Raw genomic sequence first — 20,685 nt, forward strand, 5'->3', positions numbered from 1 at the left:
ATATTCTATCAAACTTTTACATGATCTATTTATCTTTGTACGTTAATCTTCACCATGTACTCTTTAAATATACCTCAAAACTGTAGATAATTTCAAACCTCATTTTTCATTGAAGAATAATAACTCATCTTTTAAAGTACAATCAGCATTTTAAAATAGAAATTGATAGCATTTAAGAAATATAAACAAAAAATCACTAGTGAGAAAATATTATTGTTATTATGAATACATTAAAAGTTTATTACAGTAATAAAAATGTAGAACAATGAAAAATTAGAGTGCATATCAAATGAAAATAATGGTTTTCATTTAATGAAATGTCAACAAGAGTAGAAGGTTCAGTTGTAACTGCTATCATATGATTTACTTTTAAATATTTTGAACATGTTGAAATAATTATTAAGCAGAATTAAAGTCTGAAATAATTCCTATTGTCGTTAATACCCACATTGACGTGATAATTCCATCGAAACACATCAATTACATCAATGAATGGATATTTTATTCTAGAAATATTAGAGATGAAGGGAACGTATGAACACATTTGTGAGAATTTTACTCGTGGGTATTTTATTAATCGAGTTTTGATGTCTCGATGCTTACATTATTACTGTCTGACCTCACCCTCTTGCAACACTAAGCTGGTGTGGTTTGGTGGGGCCACAAGTCCGAAACGTCGATACTGAAACCAATAAAACACTAAATACACTATATACTCTTGTATACAAAATTCGTTCCAAGTAAATTCTAGTATTGACAAACATTATTAATACAAATTAATATATTTTTCATTTACTTTTACTTGAATCTAGATAAATAACATCTTTAAACAAAGCATTAAATGCATTAAAATAAGTTAAATAAAACTAAAGAATGATAGCGTAAAAAGTTCATTAACTAATTAATTTAAAAATTAGCTGATGCACGTTAATTGAAATATAGCTAACAGAAGTTAATATAATATGAATGAATACAATTAGCCAGTGTAATTAAAAGTAATGAGATTAAAGGACAGACAAAATGGAATATAAATGAAAAGTTTTATTTAATTTTCTGTAAACAGGCACCGATGTCTCTACCCCATCCAACAACATTGACGTCGATACATGCATCTTTACCACATTTTCTACCATCACCAGCATTAGCATCTCCAGTTGGTTCATCGTCCTCACAACCAAGTATTGCTGTTAGTAATGCTCCCTGCTCAACCCTCTTCGTTGCAAATCTTGGCCAATTTGTGTCTGAGCACGAACTCACCGAGATCTTCAACAGGTTAGTGATAACAACAGACTCTGCCTTTAGAAACACTATGCAGATCGTAAATAATAGTACAAATAATCAATGATAGCTGTTGTGTTTAGTTAAGTTCGTTTAACTGCTAATATGCAGACCCTAGATGTTATGTTTGCTTGATGATCATTGTTTTTGGATCCAATAGTAGTTTGAGGGCTTTTTAAAAATATAACAGTCTGTGGGAATTCGTTTATTTATCCTTTAAATAGGAATATAGATTCTGAAGTTACCCTAAATGTAAGCTGTTTCTTTTTAATTTGAAAAAATGGATTTAGACAAAGTTCACCCTGCTCTTTAGAAACAAAAATCCATGTTTCAAGATTGGTACGACATCTTGGGATATTTATTGGTACTTTTTGTTGTTTTATGACCAGAAATAAATACATTGATAGGAGGAATTATGTGAACAAAAAATTTAAATTGTAGTAGAATATTTATTATATTTGACAGTGAGTGATTTTTTTATTACTCATCATTTTTCAAAATTTTTATGCCCTGTCATAATGATATTGTAATAAACTTAACCATCTTCATTCAATGAATTTCATATTTTATTGATATTTGGAAATAAATTTCCACTCAATTTAACAATAAATTACAGGAGCACATTGAAATTTATTATATATTATTAATTATAAACAACTCAGCCAGTCAAATAAAAATTTCAGTACACATACTTACATTTAAATTTCAAAATTTTCAATTACTACTTCTTTTATTTGTGTATACCAGATATTTACTTTTACTTAGTTTAATAAATTCTTATTTATTCAATTAAAAAGTAAAAAATCGAGTAATAAGTTTTTATTTCTCAGTAAGTTGAAATAAATAAAAATAAAGAAACAGTAAATAAATAAATCGATAAATTTATTCATGATTGTTGAAATCGATATAATACAACGAATCCAACAAATTTCCATTCTGCTTTTGTCTGACGATAAGAATCCTCTTCACTGCTATTCATTCTAGTTTATCAGATACAAATGATTAATTTTTCGTCACAACAAACGTTTAAATCTCAATATTTCCCTCATAAATATTTAAAAAAAAGTCCTCTTTAAACTAGACTAAAAAAACTGCCGCGTATTATTTTATCTGTAATATATTTATAATTGGATGATAGTTAAAGTTGAATAATTTAAACTTCCCTGCTGTGTCTTTAAGTCACTACAAAATTTAATCAATCTTATTAAATTAAGTATTTTCCTTTTTTCTCATCAGTTTATTCTTCCATAGTTGAATAAAACCAAGATTTATTATAAATATAACTAAGGCAGGATTGAAAAAAAATTCTTTGTATACTTTTCTAAAAGTACTATTTTGAAAGCTAAAAAGTTCATGACCCTCTTGTTCCTACTCATGACATCATATGGTTCAATGGCAGTTAAGTACTAGCTAGACTATACACAAGCATACTCATTTGTGAACGTGCGAACGTGCGACTCGTCATCTTCCTGCTTCCGGTGGTGGTCTGTTAGTAGGTTCGTTAGTGAAGTAAACCGAGTTCATTGCAGATATGAAGTTTGAGAGAACAGACAAAAAAAAAGGAGTAAAACATAAATGTAACAAGAAAAGAAAAATAATTAATGGAAAAAAAAAATTTTTTTATTCTACAAAATAATTATAAATTATTTTTTAAAATATAATAAATGAATATTCATTGATGTAATGACGAGTATAATCAGTGATAATTGGAAATATTTTAGTTATTAGAATTTTGAATGTGCCATATTGGTCCTGTACATATAAAACAATGAATTATTCTTGATAATGAATTGTTCCAATTCGTATAAACTCGTATCGATTCCATTTAAAAGGGCACTAGTGAATTAATATTCATATCGTTTATTCGAAAGCCTGTACAATCGACCAACACCGTTGCCAACTTGATAGAGTTTTGATAAATTATTTATCTTTATTTCAAATACATATCTATTTGTTGGAAATTAAAAAGAAATTATTTTCTGAGTTTTGAAGATTAAATAAAAAATCATTGGGTATTTATATCAGGGGAAATATCATGAACACATGGAAGGTATATATGATTAAAATTAATTAACATTTATCAAAAAAATCAAAAATACTTGGTCATTGCTCCCTTCATTGAGGGGAATAAAAGATAAGTTATAAATTGGAGGTGGAGATAGGGTTGCAAGCTATCAACTCATTTAATAGTAAATGAATATTTAAAAAACATTATTGCTATCATGATTAATTATTAATATTATATTCTATTTAAAAAAAGAATATATTTAAAACAATTGAAAACATGAAACTTGAAGTGTAATTAATTATGAAATAAACTAACAAGTATTATTGATTTTAGCAGGAGTAACATTAATCGCTAATTTCTTCATTAAATAAATCAAAAGGATAAAATGTAATTAGATAGATGATTAGAACATTCTGTTAAACAGATGATAAATTTATTAGAAACGTATTTCGAGGCGCTAACCACAGTGGTGTTTGCAGTTAATTGGAAAACCGTCTGTGAGGATAATTATAAGACAGACTACATAATAGGGGTAAAGGGAATGGTCGGTTTCAGACACGCGTGTCTCCCAAGGGCTAAGGACCCGTCAGCTATGCTACAATACACCCTCAAATTACGTAGCCCGATGCTTACCCTCCATATATATGTATACATATATATCTCTATCTTTTTCCCCCTCTTGTTTTACGACTGCTCTCGACTCTGGCTTCAACGTCTCGATGAATATGACCCCGATCGATTGAAGCCTGCACCGTTTTCCTGTATTTTTTCACTTTTCATCACCCCCCAATGTCTCTCCATAACATCAACCAATACTTCAATTTGCCAAATCCACAGGTGTAATTCTCTGCCAAAAAAATCAATTAGGGATTTTTTTTTTGTCATCAAATTTATTAAAAGTACTTTGGAGTTCGATGATATAATTAAATCATTTCATCTATTTTAAATAGATAATGGAATGTTAGAAGTTTATAATGATGTTGGGATAAAAATAGAATAAATTGGTGGAGATTGAATTCCAAATGTAGATTGAGAATGGGAAGTGTAGCAATTGGATGTTGTTTAAAGAAAAATGGTTGTTTTTCAAGTGGAATATTTATTTTGTAAATAATTATTTCTGTAATTCCGCATTTATTAATTATATTTAATAATAAGTTTTAGATAAATTAAATTAACGAAGCCACAGGTTGCTAAGCGAGAGTTATAAGGAAAAAACGGGGTGATGTAGAAACATAGTTGGTTGTTGAACAAAAAAAAAAGGAAAAAAGTTATTCATTTTGTGGTTTTGCGGACTTGCTACCACATCGTACATAAATATATTCGCTTGGCTCGCGTTTCTTTCTCACGATTATCATTGAGATTATGATTGCGAGGTGTGTAGGCGTGTTTGCTACTTGTGACTTCATAAAAGATAAAAAACATGACGAAAAGAAATAAACGACCGAGAGAAAAGAAGAAAATGAGGTGATAGACTAGATGATATCCTCTTTTTTTCTTTTTTTTTTTTGGTTTTTACTTTATGTATACCCTCGTGTGAGTCCCAGTGGATTATTTAGCATCTCTTTACTTCTCTATTGTTTCTCATGAGTCAACATTGCATAGAAAATATTTGATGTTTTGTTTGTAGTTCTCACTAGATCTGATGAATAGTAATGTACATATTTTTTTGGATATTTTAGTGATTTTATTGATTTTAAATATAAATAAAAAGAAGAAATTTAAAAAACCATGCTTAAAGGACTCGGAAAATAAATTAATTGAAAATTAATTTCTAATAATTATTTGATAAATGATATTTTTAGTTTATTAAATAAGACAAATCAAAACTATGATAGATTAATATGTATGCCTAGTTAGCTCTAGTCTCAGTCGCAATCTGAAAATAAACAAATCAATGGAGCGTTACTAACAACAAGTCCGTTGACTGTCAACATGAACACAATTATATAACCATATATTTCACACTATTTCCTGTCTTTTAAAAATGTCTAATATTTGAGTAAAATGTAAGACTAGGCTAAAGTACAAAAAAAATTATCTTAATACATTACCCTCTAGAAATTAATTAAATTAATAATAAAAATAATTAAAGTTTTAGGTCAATTTTATTCAAGATTTTTTTATATTATTAAATAATGTATTTAGATCTAAAATATTATTAAAAAAGGACCTTAGACTGATAATATCTTGAAAAATAAATTGTTAAAGAGGAATTTTAATAATGAATTAAAGTTATCGTGTTTTATAATTCAATTTTATAATGAAATAATAATTAAAAGCAAGGCATTATAATCAAGTAAAAGTATTTTTATAGAATGATTATGCAAAGATAATATATTATATTGAATAATTGAGTTACTAAATTTGCACTAATGAATATCCATTTTATATATTAATTACTATTATCTCATATGAGAATTATAATTTGGAATATTTACTTGACAGTATAAACTAGTATTTGAATATTATAACGGAATGATGGGCAATCCGTGTATGCCCGAGGGTCATTTGTGATGCGATATGCTTACAACATATACTACTGTAGTAGATGTAGGGATGGATATACCTCTTACTCAAACTCCCTATGATTCCCTTATTCTCAGTAAAAATCGATATCTTCGTTTCATCGAGCACGTTAAAGCTCCTACTTGTATTCAGAAACCATCGGAAGCATATGAACAAAAAAAAACGGTCACTTTCAATATCTATAATTTTCTTCTGAATTTTTTATTAACTCTACGTGTATTCTATTCATAGCACATAACTTTAAAATGCAGCCAGGCAATATAATCTCACAGAATCGTTAAAAGAACAATATTACTTTCTACAATTAAACCATCGGCTTTAATTATTATTGTTTTTTAACAAAAAAATATTTTTTATCGTTTCCTAAACGATAAAGGTTCTGGTATTTAAATAAAATAATTGTTTAAAAAATAATTACACACAGTTTGCATAATAGGTGAGAGGAATATATAATTGAAGAGTTATTATTTGATAATAAAATATTTTTTTGTTAAAATATATTGCAATTTTCTGATATAACAATAATTATTATTGTAATTTGTTTATGATGGGAAGAAAAAAATGATGATAATTAATATTACTAGACATATATGGTCCCATAGAGGTTATTATGATATTAAAATCACTTAAATTCATACTGGAATATTAAAAATAAATACACACATACAACTATGTAGTTTTTACAGTAGAAAAGTATAAAAATAAATTTGCGAGTTCTAGTGGACTCATTCGTTGCTTGCTCTTTCTCTCTAGAGAAGGCGCTGAAAACCCGTTAGTTTTCCCGTAAACTCGTAACTTCTCAACTTGGCCTTTACTGGAATGAAAAATCTCGACGAATATAGAAGAGAAGAAATACTAAAGAGGATGAATGAAAAAAAGAGAATAAAAGGTTAGAGTTTGGCTATGAAGAAGGAGTTACTAAAAAGTTACTAAGTATCGACGCCGGAAACACGTACAAACTTGCCAATAGCACATCAGACATCATTTTCTTTCCACTTGATTTTTTTTTCCTTCTTCATATTATATATCTATATATATATACAAATATTTTCTAGCTTCTCAAATATCATTATTTCTCTTCATGTTAATAAGATGTAGATCATATACTTTAGTAAAGCAAATGCACTAACACACTAGTTGCGAGTGCATTCATAAACATAAAGAAATTTTTGTATATTCAAAATTCTCAAGTATTTTTTGTATATAAAGATGCTCGTCACTGGATAGAATACAAAACTGCACGATAATTAAGTATTACTTTTATTTTTTTTTATACATATAATAAATATATATACATATTTAAATTTTTTCTTTATTTTTCATGTTTTACTAAATTAACTTGAATCATCATCTTTTTATTTTGCAATTCCATAGAAATCGTCCGTAAAAAAATATTTTTTACTGCACGTAAAATTTATTACCGCCACTTAAATGCAGGTGATGGCGCTGATATTATATAAATTATTATTTTCACTGACGTCACTTGACACTAATATTTAATAATAAAAATAACACTTGATCTTGTAGTGTAATACGGTTCTTGAAATTCTTCATCAACTTTAATTCAACATCTATTTGTAAATAATTAATTCATTTTTATTATATATATATATATATTTAAATAGTTCTAAAACTAAAAAAAAAAGCTCTTTACAAATTAACGATAAATTAAAAAGAAAAAAAATAAAAACGCACCGTATCTGTACCGCTTTTCTTATTTGTGCACAGTTTTACTGGTTTCTGTCGGCTTCGTATGCACACAAAGGGAGGTTCGCCCGTGGCTTTCGTCGAATTTCAAGACGTTCGCTACGCGGCTCAAGCGATGGCTGCCCTTCAAGGATCCTTACTCCTCTCCTCCGACCGGGGACCGATAAGAATTGAATATGCAAAGTCGAAAATGGCCGAGGTGGGCTTTACAAATCTCTGGATCGAAGTAGGTTTCATTTTATCTAATCGTGTTGCACATTCACTTGAAGGCGCTTTTGATTTTTTGTTTTCATTTTGTGAGTTTTATTTTTTTGTTTTTGGTTGTCACACTATTACGATCATTATTATTATCATTATTGTTTGTACTAGAGATAATTACAACACACATTTGTGTAAGTCTCAAGTTATTGTTCAAAAATTAAGTACCATTTCAAACAAAAAAATTCTATTGTTATTGTGCGACTGTCAAGCTCTCAGATTATTAAAAAATTTTTTTCAATGCTAATTGTCCAGTCATTTTTGTTGACGGTTTTGAAAAATATTTTTTTCATGATAAAGCTTGTTGATGGTAATGGTTAAGTGATTGTTATTAATTGGTTAATGACACTTTTGAGGTCAATGTTAATATGTCAGTGAATCATTTGTATATTTTTATTTTTAATTTCTGAAACTGTTAAAATTTTTTTTTATTAATCACCAAGTAATAATTTAAATGAACATTTTTTAAGCTTTTAATCATCTTAATTATTTGTAAAATAAGTTAAAAATAATTTTAAGTTAGCCACTCTTTTAAATTAAATTACTCCAAATTAATTATTTACTTCAAAAATGAAAAATTAATTATAATCCCATGGAAAATATTAGTAAAAATAATCAGTGTTAATTTTTGACAGCCAGAATGAATTTTTCATTTTTATATTTCTTCATGAGATCACATTAAAGCATTATATTCTATTAACTCGCAAGCTTATTAATATTAACTTTAAAAAGGATTATGACAAAGTAATTATTTTAGCATCATCAGAAAAAAATTCCCATCAAGACTTGGTTTAATATAACTCAGTTAATCTATTCTTTATCGTTATACCTCTTTAAGAAAATGCAAATAATTACTTGCAATTATACATAGAATAGTTTGTACGGTGTAATAAGAGCAGCAGCTGTATAATTTAGTAATTAAGAGATACAATGATTCCAATATATTATATCAACAAGGAAATATCGTTCTATTTTATGCAGTTTACGAGCAAAAATTACAAAGAAATTAATACTTGTTAAAGTTTCACATTTTATCATGCATTGATTTATGTCATTACACACACGTTGAATTTTATTTTATGTTTTAAAAGTCATTTTATTCCATTTTTTTCTAGTTTTATGGAGGAAAAAATTTTATTTTAGAATTTGTTACAGTCATGAAAGAAATTGGTTGACAGTTATAACAGTAAATTTTTCTCTTGTTATGGTACAATTGCCCTGAAACGGTCGCCAACGACTTAATTATTTGAAGAAAGAAAAAATGTTTTGTTTTTTCATTTGATCATTTCTCAAATAATAAAAGTATTAAATGACTCATGTTTTTTAAGGCGGGCCACTAATTTATTACAAACTTTCGTTTCCTGTCTTCATTCACGCTTTCACGTACAATATAATATGAAAGATGGTATCTTTTATTATAAATTCATTCTATTTTCTACTGCATTTTCTCCCCATATTCTCTTATCATTATCATTTTTGGTCATTATTATTTACACACATACCTAAACTCTAACATACATACATATATATATATATATATATATATATATATTGTGTCACTGTCTTTAAATTAAATTCCATCTATCATTTGTGGTTGTTTTTAATTTTTCATTAAGCACTATTTTATGTGGTTATTATTATTATTGTACTTACACTAATTACTATACTGATCAAATAAACATTTTCTGTATTTTATTTTTTTTTTTCAACTTTATGTGACTCGGATCGATACTTAGTTGACCGCAATTCTATTATCGATCTACTCTCGTTTATTCCGTCAATGAATGTCTGTATATTATATTATAATAAGCCACTGATTGCCTACAGTTTTTTAAACAATCCATGAAAGGCTTGTGCTATTTAAATATTTTTCTTTCACTATTTAATTGAGAAATTAAATAAAAACGCTTAACAATATAAAAAATAAAGGTTGTGTATATAGTTTACAAGCCATTTATTAAATTATATTTGAAATAACTTGCTAATGATAAATATTAGTGATTGATTTACTTACCCAAGAACATTTTCACATCATCAATATGTTCTTAAAATGAGTGTTAATTTTTTATTTTAATTTTTTTCAAATGGATTCACAACAGTAAATAAACCAAAATAAAAAAAACATAATCAAGTAATTTATTTAACATTATGTTTTATGCTTTCCAGGGATCCAAGGGAGAAAAAAACGGGCAACCTTAAGATCGACATAAATGGGATGTGAAGAAGATGAGGCAAAAGGGGATCTCTCGAGTGACCAACAAGGCCAACGTTATGGCGTGTGCAAGTAAGAATAAGAAAAGAACTAGACACCAAGTGAGAGGTAGAAACGAGAAAATCGACGTCTCTTAAAAGCGGTTTCTTTCAACAACATCTTCAAGTCAAGAAGACGAATAAACCGACTTGAAGAACGTGACCATGTGGACGCACGTTGCTCTGCCAGAAAAGATTAAAATTCACCGGATAATTGAATGCAAGAAAAATATAGAAGAGAAAATGCAAGAAAAATTTAATTAGAAATAAATACTTTTATCGTTTTAACTTTGTTTTATCAGTTTAAATTTTGTCATTGTCTATTTTTAATCATTATCTATTTTCATAGAATCTCTAGGCGAAATTGTTAAATTTTAGCTAATTCATCATAATACTATTATTATTCATATTATTATTCAAACTGATATCATGTAATTGACAAAGTATTTTCTTAAAATAATAATATCTTACTTGAAAAAATCTATCAAGTACATATTGTTGAAATATAAATGACTTTATTCAATACTTTTAGAAGGTTGTATTAGGTTTGATTAAATTTTTAATTCAACAAAATTATGGCTATACTTGCGACAAAGCAAATGCTGATTCATCATCGAACTTCAAAAGATTGAATAATAATAAAAATGATAATAATAGTAGTATGAATGGCAACAAAAGTTAAAACGATTTTGATAGCTGAATGAAATTGAATGTAAGCCAGAAGATAGTAGGAATGTTGTGAAAAACAATGAAAATGAATGAATGTTTATTAGAAAAAAAAAAAACAAAGTTAAATAATATGACAAATTGAAAGGTAAAATAATGGAAATAATTAATCGAGAAGAAAATATAAACAATCATCGTAAAAATTCAATCCTTACACGAACATCAAGCTTCATACCAAAGGTGCCCTAAGAAACGTGTATTTATGTTTTTATTATCATCAATATCGCGATAAATAAGGAGCATTTTAATGTTAAACATTTGTGCGAGAGATGTTGAGTAAAAAACGAATGAAAGTGAAAAATAGTGATGAAATGATTAAGAGACTACTAAAACAAAAAAAAAAATTAGGAAGAAATTGAATAAATTGTCTTATAGGTGAGGGATAAAAGTATTAAGTCATTAAAATAAATTATTACGAATGCGAACATATCAATAGGATTAAGGCAAGGTATATTGAGAGGACAAGGTGTAATTTATCGAAATATTAAAAAAAAAAAGCTAAGATATGAGTGAAAACAATCGCATCGATGGGATAAAAAAAGTAAAATATAAAATATACAACGTTTGTGTATTTATAATAAGGTAGCAAAGGTGTGCCCCGTGTGCTAGAACGGCCAACTCGGCACGTAATTTGCCCAAGTGCCTTCCCGTTGGTCGAGTCATGCTAACTGTACCGTAAGTCACGTCCTGTGTAATCGTCAAATGCCGTCGCTTCAACCGGATTAATCCAACCCCATTTTTAATTCCTTTTTTTTTCTCTTATCCTTATCCTTCAACACTTTTTCCATCTTTTTTCACTACTATTTTAACAGTAATCCGTACGACTTGATGTTAATCTTGACGTTTTTGTTCAACGTACATGTCACCACTTGAGTTATAAACGCCACTTGTAATTTACTTTACGATAAATAACTCTGGGATATCCTTTTTTCCTTACATCACCGGGCATTTATATTATTAACTAATAATAATAGTAGACACTTCTAACAAATTCATACGTACGGTATAAACAAGTGATGTTCAGTATGAAAGTGAGTGTAAAATAAAAGTGTTATATATTAATTATAGAGAGGAAAAAAAAAAACGAAAGAAAATTTGATTTGATTTTAAAAATTAGAAAAAAAAAATCACTAATAAAGTAATACTTAATAGTAATATATAGTAATAATAGTAGTATAAGCTGCGGATAATGTTCAAGATATCGTGATTTATTGACATCCGCCGTCATATTCGTAGAAAAAAAAAGGGAAAATGATAGTTTATAGTGCTATACTCGTGCAGACACACAAATACACATGTATAGTTTTGAAAATACATGTCACTATATCTTTCAAAAAAAAAAAAACGGAACATATCAGTTATGTGCTACGTGACATCGCCAATTGAAAAATAGTAAAACAAAGATAATAAAGAAAATATGAAATGCAAAAGAAAAAAAAAAATAAAAAGTAAACAATAAATTCAACATGAAAGAAAAATGATAAAATAACTCGGAGGAATACATGAACTTAAACTTCTTATTTTTCTACTTCAGGACCAAATCGCGCCAATCATTCAGCATTTTCTTTTGTTCCTTTAAACGCTACCGTCCTTTAAATGCATGTATTTGTTACTTTGATAATGATTATGATTATAATTACTGATACTGATATTATTTATATTATTGTATTTATTTGGAATGCAGTAGACATTTTTTCCCGTATCATCATCAACATTTTCACATAAAGTGTAAATATGTAGACAACTATTAACCAGTCATCTAGCGGGAAATTCTGAGAGATCTACTGTACAATAGTAAATAATATAACTGCCTGATTGGTATTCAATATTATATAGAATGTAACGATTTCTGATAAAGGGTCTTATTAGGATAAAAATATGTGAAAGTATTTAGCGATATATAGAAAATAATGCTCTATCCATTTCGTGATAAAATTAATACATATCAAATCAATTTAATGATTAATATTAAAAAATAAAAAACTAATTAAGTAATAAAAAACAAAAATAAAAGACATATCGATTAATATTATTATTATTATTATACTCTTGAATGAAGAAAGTAAATTTTTGGATTCTTCAACAACTTTTATACACACAATATATAAAAATATTTATCAAGCTATTTACCAACTATGTATTTATTATTTAAATATTTCATCATGAAACTGTTGAAAATGTATTTAAAAATTCCAAGAAATTTCTAGCATCCAATTTCACTATGGCGTTCCGCGTCGAGGGAGCGTAAAAATTTGCGAATCGAATCTTTAAATTGTGAACGAGAATAAAATAAAATAATAAAAAATGTTAAAGTGATCGGATTTACAGTTGAGAGAAGTTTTAAAGATTTTTCTCACTTTGAAAGATTTTTATTTATTGAGAAATTTCTAACAAAAAACTGTAACAATGAATTATCATAAAGAGTTGATTGAAAGTAGATTGAAGAAATATATGAGGCCTTAATTAAATAATTAAATAGGCTAAAGGGTCATTTTTATCAATAGTTCATTGCTTGTTTATTATTGTTTATGTCCAACAATAAAAGCATAACAAGTCTTTGTTAATAAATTTTCCTAGACAACATTGTAGTTTTTCTCATTGTTGTCAATTTAATATAAATTTTGAGTTAAATTTTGATAAAAATGGCCCATAGAAATCGAAAAAGCGTCAATGAACGTGATTAGGTAAAATGGAATTAATAAAAAAAATTTTGGAAAAATAAGGACTTGAAGATACAGCTCGACGGAACGTCGCATTCCGTAGGATTTATAACCCTCAGTACCGGAAATCTTAGCGGCGTAAACGACTCGTGCTTACTTCCAATTTCACGCCGCGACGAACTCGCCGCTCTAATTTGCAGCCTTTCTTTTTTCCCCTTCTCTTTCAACTAAACATCTTTCTTATATTCTCAACTTCACCACTAGTTCCTTCTTTTTCTATCCTTTTAATTCCACCATTACATCTCCTATAAGTCCAAAGAATAACCCTGTCCCTCTGTACTCTTTGTCCAGCCTTTAATGCTTCGCATTCGCATGAAAAAAAAAGAAAAAAAACGTCCCTCAAGGCTTTTTAGCAAGACAAATCTCTCTTGAGAAGGAACCGATTTAAACAAAAAAATAAAAAAAGGAATAAAAATTAAATGTATAAAAAATTTGTAGAATTTATTTATCAAAGGAAGAAGAAACAATTCTCTTATAGAAGAAAAAATGTTTTTGTTTTTTTTAGAAAAATTACTAATTTATTATAAATCGTAAATATAAATAAATCGGAGGATTTTAAATCTATAAGATAATTTTGAAAAACTTTATTTCTGCAAGTGTGGAAAGTATCTTTAAAAACATTTTATATTCAGTCAGAAATGGATTGAAAATAAAAAAAAATAGGTTGGATTTAAAAGTGCTTTACAAGTGAAACTAATTCATATCACTAGATAGTAATTGCTACACATTAATTATTAAATAATAAACAAATAAATAAATTGAATTAATTAATTATATACACGTATGTTTTAGTGTGGTACTTACTTATAAGATTTAATAATAAATATTAATAATATTTGTAAACATAACGAATTAATAAAACTAAAAGTGAAGATTGTAATAAAATGAAAAAAAAGAAAAAAATCTATTGCGAAAGTGTGAGAAAAAGAAACCACGAAACCGTCGTAATATACGTACAAAAAAGTGAAATAAGACGAAAAGGAAATGATGAAAACTTAAAAAGAAATGAAATTGTAAGAACACGAGGATTGATGACAATTAATTTTAATCATAGAATTAATAACAGTGTTATATGTCAATCAGATATTTTATACTGCAACTAGTGTAATCGATCAATGTAATTTCTTCAATTATTTTTCTTATTGTTCAATTTATTGTCACGCTCGTTACTATCTGGCGTTATTTTTTATTTTTTATCAAAAAATTACTCAACGAAATATCAAAAGCAAAAAAGAAATAAATGATGATGGTAATAATAAAGAGAGGAAGAAAGAAGGAGTGAGGAACTAAGAGGGAAAAAATGGCGGTTATGTTGCCACAATATGAAAGAAGAATAAGATGGGAGGTGAAAGACCTTCTCGAACTGGCCAAGCGGGAACCGAGATCGTTTTCTATGTTCTCTTGGTGTAATGGGAGAGTTTTAGAGAAAACAGAGCTTATAGCGTTAACATTGCGTGACTCGAAGAGATTTGTCTGGAAATATGTAAAAAAAATTTTATGCAAAATGGAAAGAAGTAGATGAAAAAATCGAGGAAAAACAGAAAAAAATGATGATCGGTGTTTTGAAAGCTATTTCACCAATCGGACCGTGAATGATTTACTAAATTAAATGTATATTTATAATTTAGATTTCTCTTATAAAATTATTTAGTGAAATAGTTATTTTTTAAAAAAAAATGAATTATACTTGAATGCTTTTGTAATTATATAAATGTTGAATCCGCTTAATTTGTAATGCGATTCACCAAAGATTACTGTACAGATTTAATTGCATTAATCCAAAGACTAAAAGCGAAAACACCTCACATATATTAATTTATGATATTCAACACAATCAATTTATATTACACTATTTTTAATTCTTATAATCTAATTTTTACTGCGAAATATTATATTGATATTTTATTTTTATTATTAATTATTATTAATATTATAATATATATTAAAACTCAGCATTTTAATTATTCTTATTATTGTAATTGATCGTTAAAAATTGTATTAAGAACAAAAGAAAGGATATGGATAAAATTGCTAATGCTTACTAAGGCATTAGGATATGTACCAGAACGATTGTATTGTGTAACACAAAACTGGTTGAGTCCATTCGAATGATGCAAAACGATCGTGATGAGTCAACGGAATGAGTATTTCCTTGGTGTATCTCTGGCCACAAAATTCTTTGGCATTTTAAATTATAGAGTGCGAATAACTGTAAGAAGAACGATTTCTTGGGTACAATAAAACTCAGATCTTTGTCCGTCCGCATCACGATCGATTTATAAAAAGAACAAGCAAAAATCATGAGAAAATAATATCGAGAATGAAGGTTGAGAAAAATAAAAATCGACAACGACATCCTATTTATTATGAGTGATAAATTGTAAATCACTGTATCTGAGTTCATAACAAGTTCTCAATTTGTATTTAAAAATCACTAAACAACTATATTTGCGTCTATTGGCTTCATTAATGTTATAAGAAATTCATAAACAATGAAAATTTTATGAATACTGTATGTTTATTGTGCAAAAATGATTTTGATGAATGTGTCGTGCGTTCCAAGTAAAATTAACCATTTTATAACAATCGTACATGCGATCACAATACCCTGGTACGTACGATGTTAGGGTGAGAGTATCGAGATTGGTCTCCTTGGAAAACAATTTAGAACGAACTTGAACTGACGATGAGCTTGTAACACGCAAAAGCGTGTTCCCCAGCACCATCGATTGTCGTTGTGTCGAAAGTGAAAAAAATCTCCCACAAAAGAATGTAGAAAGGAAATATCAGCTTTTTAGTAATTCAAATATTATACGTACGGAATGAAAAAAAAAACATCGAATTGTTAAATGAATGAAAATGAAAGCATTGTCCGTACTTTGCAATCAACAAAAATGAACTAAAAAATTAAATAGACTTGTCAGATTATAATTTTTTGCATGTGAGTCCCTTTTAGGGATCAAACAATAGTAGAGTGAGAAAGTCGATCAGCAAATGAGAGCATAATTGGATGTGAATGCAACAATTAATGATTTAAGTCTCGACATAAGCGAAAAAAAGTAAAAAATGAAAAAAAATTATAAATAGTGCAGCTTTCTGTGTGAGGTTGTTGTGATATTTAAAGGATAATTTTGCGAAGTAGCAGTCATCGGAAATAATCCGATAAATATTATAAAAAAAGAAGCAAAAAAAAACTAAAAAAATACGTTTTAGTGAGTGCAAAAAAAAAGTAATAGATTTAATGAAAAAAAAAAAAACCAAATCAGTAATGGCGAGGCTTAAGTGATCATTTTTCTTCAGCGGATCCACGGAATTAGTTTAATTAGTTGTGAATTAAATAATTATAAAAATAGTGATATTAAAAAGAAAGTAAATAAGTAATTTAATAAATAATTACAAATGAAAGAAATAATCTAATGTAATTTGATGTAATAAGTCGTGGATGCACTAGAGAAACGAGGTAACGACAATCTGAGGCCTCGTCAAGTACTGCCAGATGCACTTGACATTTCGAGAGTTGAGGATTTATTAAATTTTAATTATGCATTAGAAAAAAAATTAAAAGAAAATTGTAAAAAAAAAAAAAAAACGTTAAATTGTTTAATGGATTGTGGTACATTTTGAGAGATAGGTCAGATGAGTATTAGAGATTTAATTAACTAAATTGATGTCTTGTTAATGAGATGATGATAAATTTTATCTCAACCATCGTAATGTCAATTTTGCATCTAGATTTAATCCGTCCATTAATGTGTCTCGTCCACTACGAGACACAATTTGCACAAATGTGTGCATATTAATCATTGGGACTACAAAAACATATCATATGTAATTATACTTATGGAACGATGAAGAAAAAAAAATATTAAGCAATAAGATTTTATTTATATGCCCGTGTAATTTAGATAAGTTAAATAATAATAATAATAACGTAAATGAAAAAATTAAGTAAAATGAGGAGTCAATGATAACTAAAGAAAAGGGTAATAATAGGAAAAAACAAACAACAAATTGTAACAACATGCATATCATTCGTGTGTCTGGGCAAGGAATAGCTTATATTATATATATATACATATTATATATAAATATATATATATATAATCTTTACTTCGACGTTGTCAGACGTTAATGTTAAACTTAATTATTATTATGATTATTATTATCATTCAATGATTATTATTACCAATTATTAATTATTAATTATTATTATTATTATTATGAATTATTAGATTGTGAAATGAAAAATTATTTCAGGTTCTAAGCGAGATTTGGAAGTAATAAAAAAATCTGTAAAATATCCTGTCTATTTATTATTTACCCAAATGAATAATTCTGAATATATTTTTCATAATTTTTATTATCTATAAATGAATTACAAAAATATATTAGTATTGAAGGCCAAGCTCGAAAGTTAGAGATATAACAATACTTCATACATCAAATTAACATAAATAATTTACTATTCTTTGAAAAAAAAAATAAATATACTTATGCATATTAGTATTGTTTAAGCGTGTGTCGTAGAGTAGCATACATAATCCATTCATTCCGAATATTCATTCGACCTTCAAAATTAAACTTATCACAATTAAAATAAAAGGTCACTTAGTTTTCGGACAGGGTTCAAGTAGATAAATCCTAAAGTCTTTATGAGCATTCGTGAGATGATCCATGAGACGTAGTTTTGTATCTGAGAGCACATCAAGCATAGCAGCTCTGCAGGGTGTCGTCAAACACTCACTGAATCTCTCCAAAAGCGCCATATCTATTTCTGGAACTCCGTAGAGATTTGCAGCTATGTCTAATGCTTCATTTATATTCTCTGTGAGTACTTTAACGCTCGGTTGCGTAGTAGAAGAACTGAAAACACAGTTCATTTTTACATTTCAAACAATTTTTACCCTTCATGATAATTCTCATTAACATAAAACTATCATCTGTTTCAAAGTTGAACTTAGCAAAAGAATTCTTTAAACATCTCATAAATACTTACGTTTCAGTTTTGTCGTTTTCAATAAACTCACATATTTTTTCATAAAAGTCTAAACAAGCTAAATCATCTACTCGATTGCTTTGCCGAAGAAATTCTCGAAATATTTTTCTCCCTTTACAGTCATTAAGTGTCTTTTGAATATGATCAGTTATATTATCCAGTTCTTCTAAAGTTAGTCCTGATGAGCATTTTCCAATACAGCGAACAATTTTTTTCGGTACACATGACATCTTCGTCCTTCAAAGGAGTTATAAAAGAAAACGAATATCGATAAAATATTTTCTTTATGACAAGGGTTATTAGTAGATAGATAAATATGATAATTAAAATGGAGTACCTGATTTTGAATAGCAGTTTTGTTTCATAAATAGTCAATAACATTTGTTTAATAACCCTCGTGAGTGTAGCATGCATTGTGAACTGAAGTACACTAACTAGTCACATGCTTGTATTGATCGAGCCAGATGTTTGGAAACGGCTCACCTGGGGTATCTAGTGTTAACTTCAAAGTCTAATTTACTTGTTTTGTAGGTACATATGATACAAATAAACGCATCGTTCAATCTATATAATAATATTGGCTTTATACAAAATTTTGAATGAAATAATTACTTATACAACCAATTGAATAACTCAAATTTAAAAAACTAATGCTCACCCAGGGAATAACTTTCTTAAACTGTGATATTCTCAAAGCTAAATATAAATTGAGGAAAAATGCGCCGGCGCGCCACTTATATTTTTGTCGCTTTCTTCTACTTGATGATAATACCAAAGTGATAAGATACAAAATGTAATATTATTTTTTTTGCAATAGAGTACTGTTTTATTCAGACTTGATCACATATTATAAAAAAAACTTTATTATGCTATTATAATTGGTATTTTAACTCACGCGATATCATAAAAAAGCTAGGTCATGTTTTAGTTGTTAATATATCAGCCATAACTATTTTTCAAAGTTATTAGCATACACCTGTAAGTCGATAAGCGCTAAAATGTTACAATCATTTTTTTCAACCTGTCCCCAGACTAACTTTCTTGTTGATTTGGAGCACGCGATAATTGCCTTGAATATTTATATTAGGACATTAATAATCTTGTTCATTTGTAAAATCAATTAAATATACAAGAAAAAAATAATTACAAGAATGTGCTGGTTTTTTTATAATTTTATTGTTGTTATGAAATTACATTCGTTCACTCCTTTTGACCTCTTTAACTTGTAGACCTGGAAATAATAGGCATTGATCAGTTTTTTGTATAATAATTTATGGATCATTAAATTAATATGATCAATAATGATCACATTGATGGATTAATATTTGAAATAATGATGAAGAAATGAAAATTACCAGGTGGCAAAGATTGTTTCAATTTTTCGGCCTTTTCTTTGTCAGTAATCACCAAAGTGTACAAAAATCTTGAACAGCGTACTTTGAATTTGACATTTTCAGCATTCTTCTTGATTTTGACAGCTGTAATCCAATAAATATTTTTATTAATAAAATTACATACTCAGATTTATATTATCAAATTACAATTGCAATAATTGAATGAAATATTTACATTTAGCATCTTTCCTTCGTGCTTTAAGGAGAAAGTCCTTGATTTCTTTGATTTCTTTAGGCTGAAATATTCATAAAGCAAGGTTTAATCAATGTGTGATGATGAATAAATTTTTAAAATAATATAACCTGACAAGTGAAACTTTGAGGTTAGGATGAAAGATAACAATGCTAAAGATCCATATCAAATATATTGGGAAAAATTATTGAAGTAAATGTTTAATTAAATTTAATTTTCGAATATTTAATGCATACAAGTCTAAAAATTTATATAAATTGTTTAGAAACTTACCATATTGATTGTGTTTTATTCAAAAAAATGATCGCACCTAAACCAACAAAAAAAGAATAATTAATTACACTTTTACAAAATGAAAGATATTAAATAATTAATTATACACTTAAGATTATTATTAACAAATAAAAATTGTGTAAAAATATCGGATTGTTATAAAATAAATGGATTTTTAACAATATAAACAATTAAACGATCACCCACCTACAGTACGTCTTACAAAAAGGAAGGAATCTTCAGATGGCGTTTGGTGTTATGTTCTGATAGCGGCTGTAAATAACATAACAATGAAAAATTTATGAGTATTTATGATGGTTCATAGAGGACGTTCTAATATAATTCTACTCCTTATC

At 27.6% G+C, this 20,685-nt stretch overlaps 3 protein-coding genes across 8 annotated transcripts in view; 1 reads left to right on the plus strand and 2 right to left on the minus strand.

The window, feature by feature from the left end:
• Window positions 1–16,147, plus strand: part of cpo (couch potato) — a 46,509-nt gene extending 30,362 nt beyond the window's left edge. For 5 of the 6 annotated variants that reach the window (XM_035084817.1, XM_035084815.1, XM_035084818.1 and 2 more), the window contains 3 exons: window positions 1,064–1,272; window positions 7,541–7,745; window positions 9,944–16,147. In XM_035084817.1, the coding sequence (XP_034940708.1) occupies window positions 1,064–1,272; window positions 7,541–7,745; window positions 9,944–9,976 (447 nt within the window). In that variant the 3' untranslated portion in view covers window positions 9,977–16,147. The remainder of the gene's footprint in view (window positions 1–1,063; window positions 1,273–7,540; window positions 7,746–9,943) is intronic. The other variant, XM_035084820.1, reaches the window with a different exon arrangement.
• A 1,731-nt stretch (window positions 16,148–17,878) lies between these two features.
• On the minus strand, window positions 17,879–19,537 carry LOC118067709 (uncharacterized). Its single transcript, XM_035084598.1, has 4 exons — window positions 19,128–19,537; window positions 18,807–19,033; window positions 18,470–18,706; window positions 17,879–18,336 (listed from the first exon to the last, which is right to left on the minus strand). Exons 2-4 carry the CDS (start codon window positions 18,881–18,883, stop codon window positions 18,078–18,080), a joined length of 573 nt encoding a protein of 190 aa, XP_034940489.1. The 5' UTR covers window positions 18,884–19,033; window positions 19,128–19,537; the 3' UTR covers window positions 17,879–18,077.
• An 86-nt stretch (window positions 19,538–19,623) lies between these two features.
• On the minus strand, window positions 19,624–20,603 carry RpL38 (ribosomal protein L38). Its single transcript, XM_035084602.1, has 5 exons — window positions 20,537–20,603; window positions 20,330–20,366; window positions 20,039–20,099; window positions 19,825–19,947; window positions 19,624–19,700 (listed from the first exon to the last, which is right to left on the minus strand). The coding sequence occupies exons 2-5, from the start codon at window positions 20,330–20,332 to the stop codon at window positions 19,660–19,662; spliced, it is 228 nt and encodes a 75-aa protein (XP_034940493.1). The 5' UTR covers window positions 20,333–20,366; window positions 20,537–20,603; the 3' UTR covers window positions 19,624–19,659.
• Between the last annotated feature and the right edge of the window lie 82 nt (window positions 20,604–20,685).

The sequence above is a fragment of the Chelonus insularis genome, unplaced genomic scaffold, assembly GCF_013357705.1.
Source record: "Chelonus insularis isolate UGA/USDA-ARS -01 unplaced genomic scaffold, ASM1335770v1 contig_397_pilon, whole genome shotgun sequence".
NCBI lineage: Eukaryota > Metazoa > Arthropoda > Insecta > Hymenoptera > Braconidae > Chelonus > Chelonus insularis.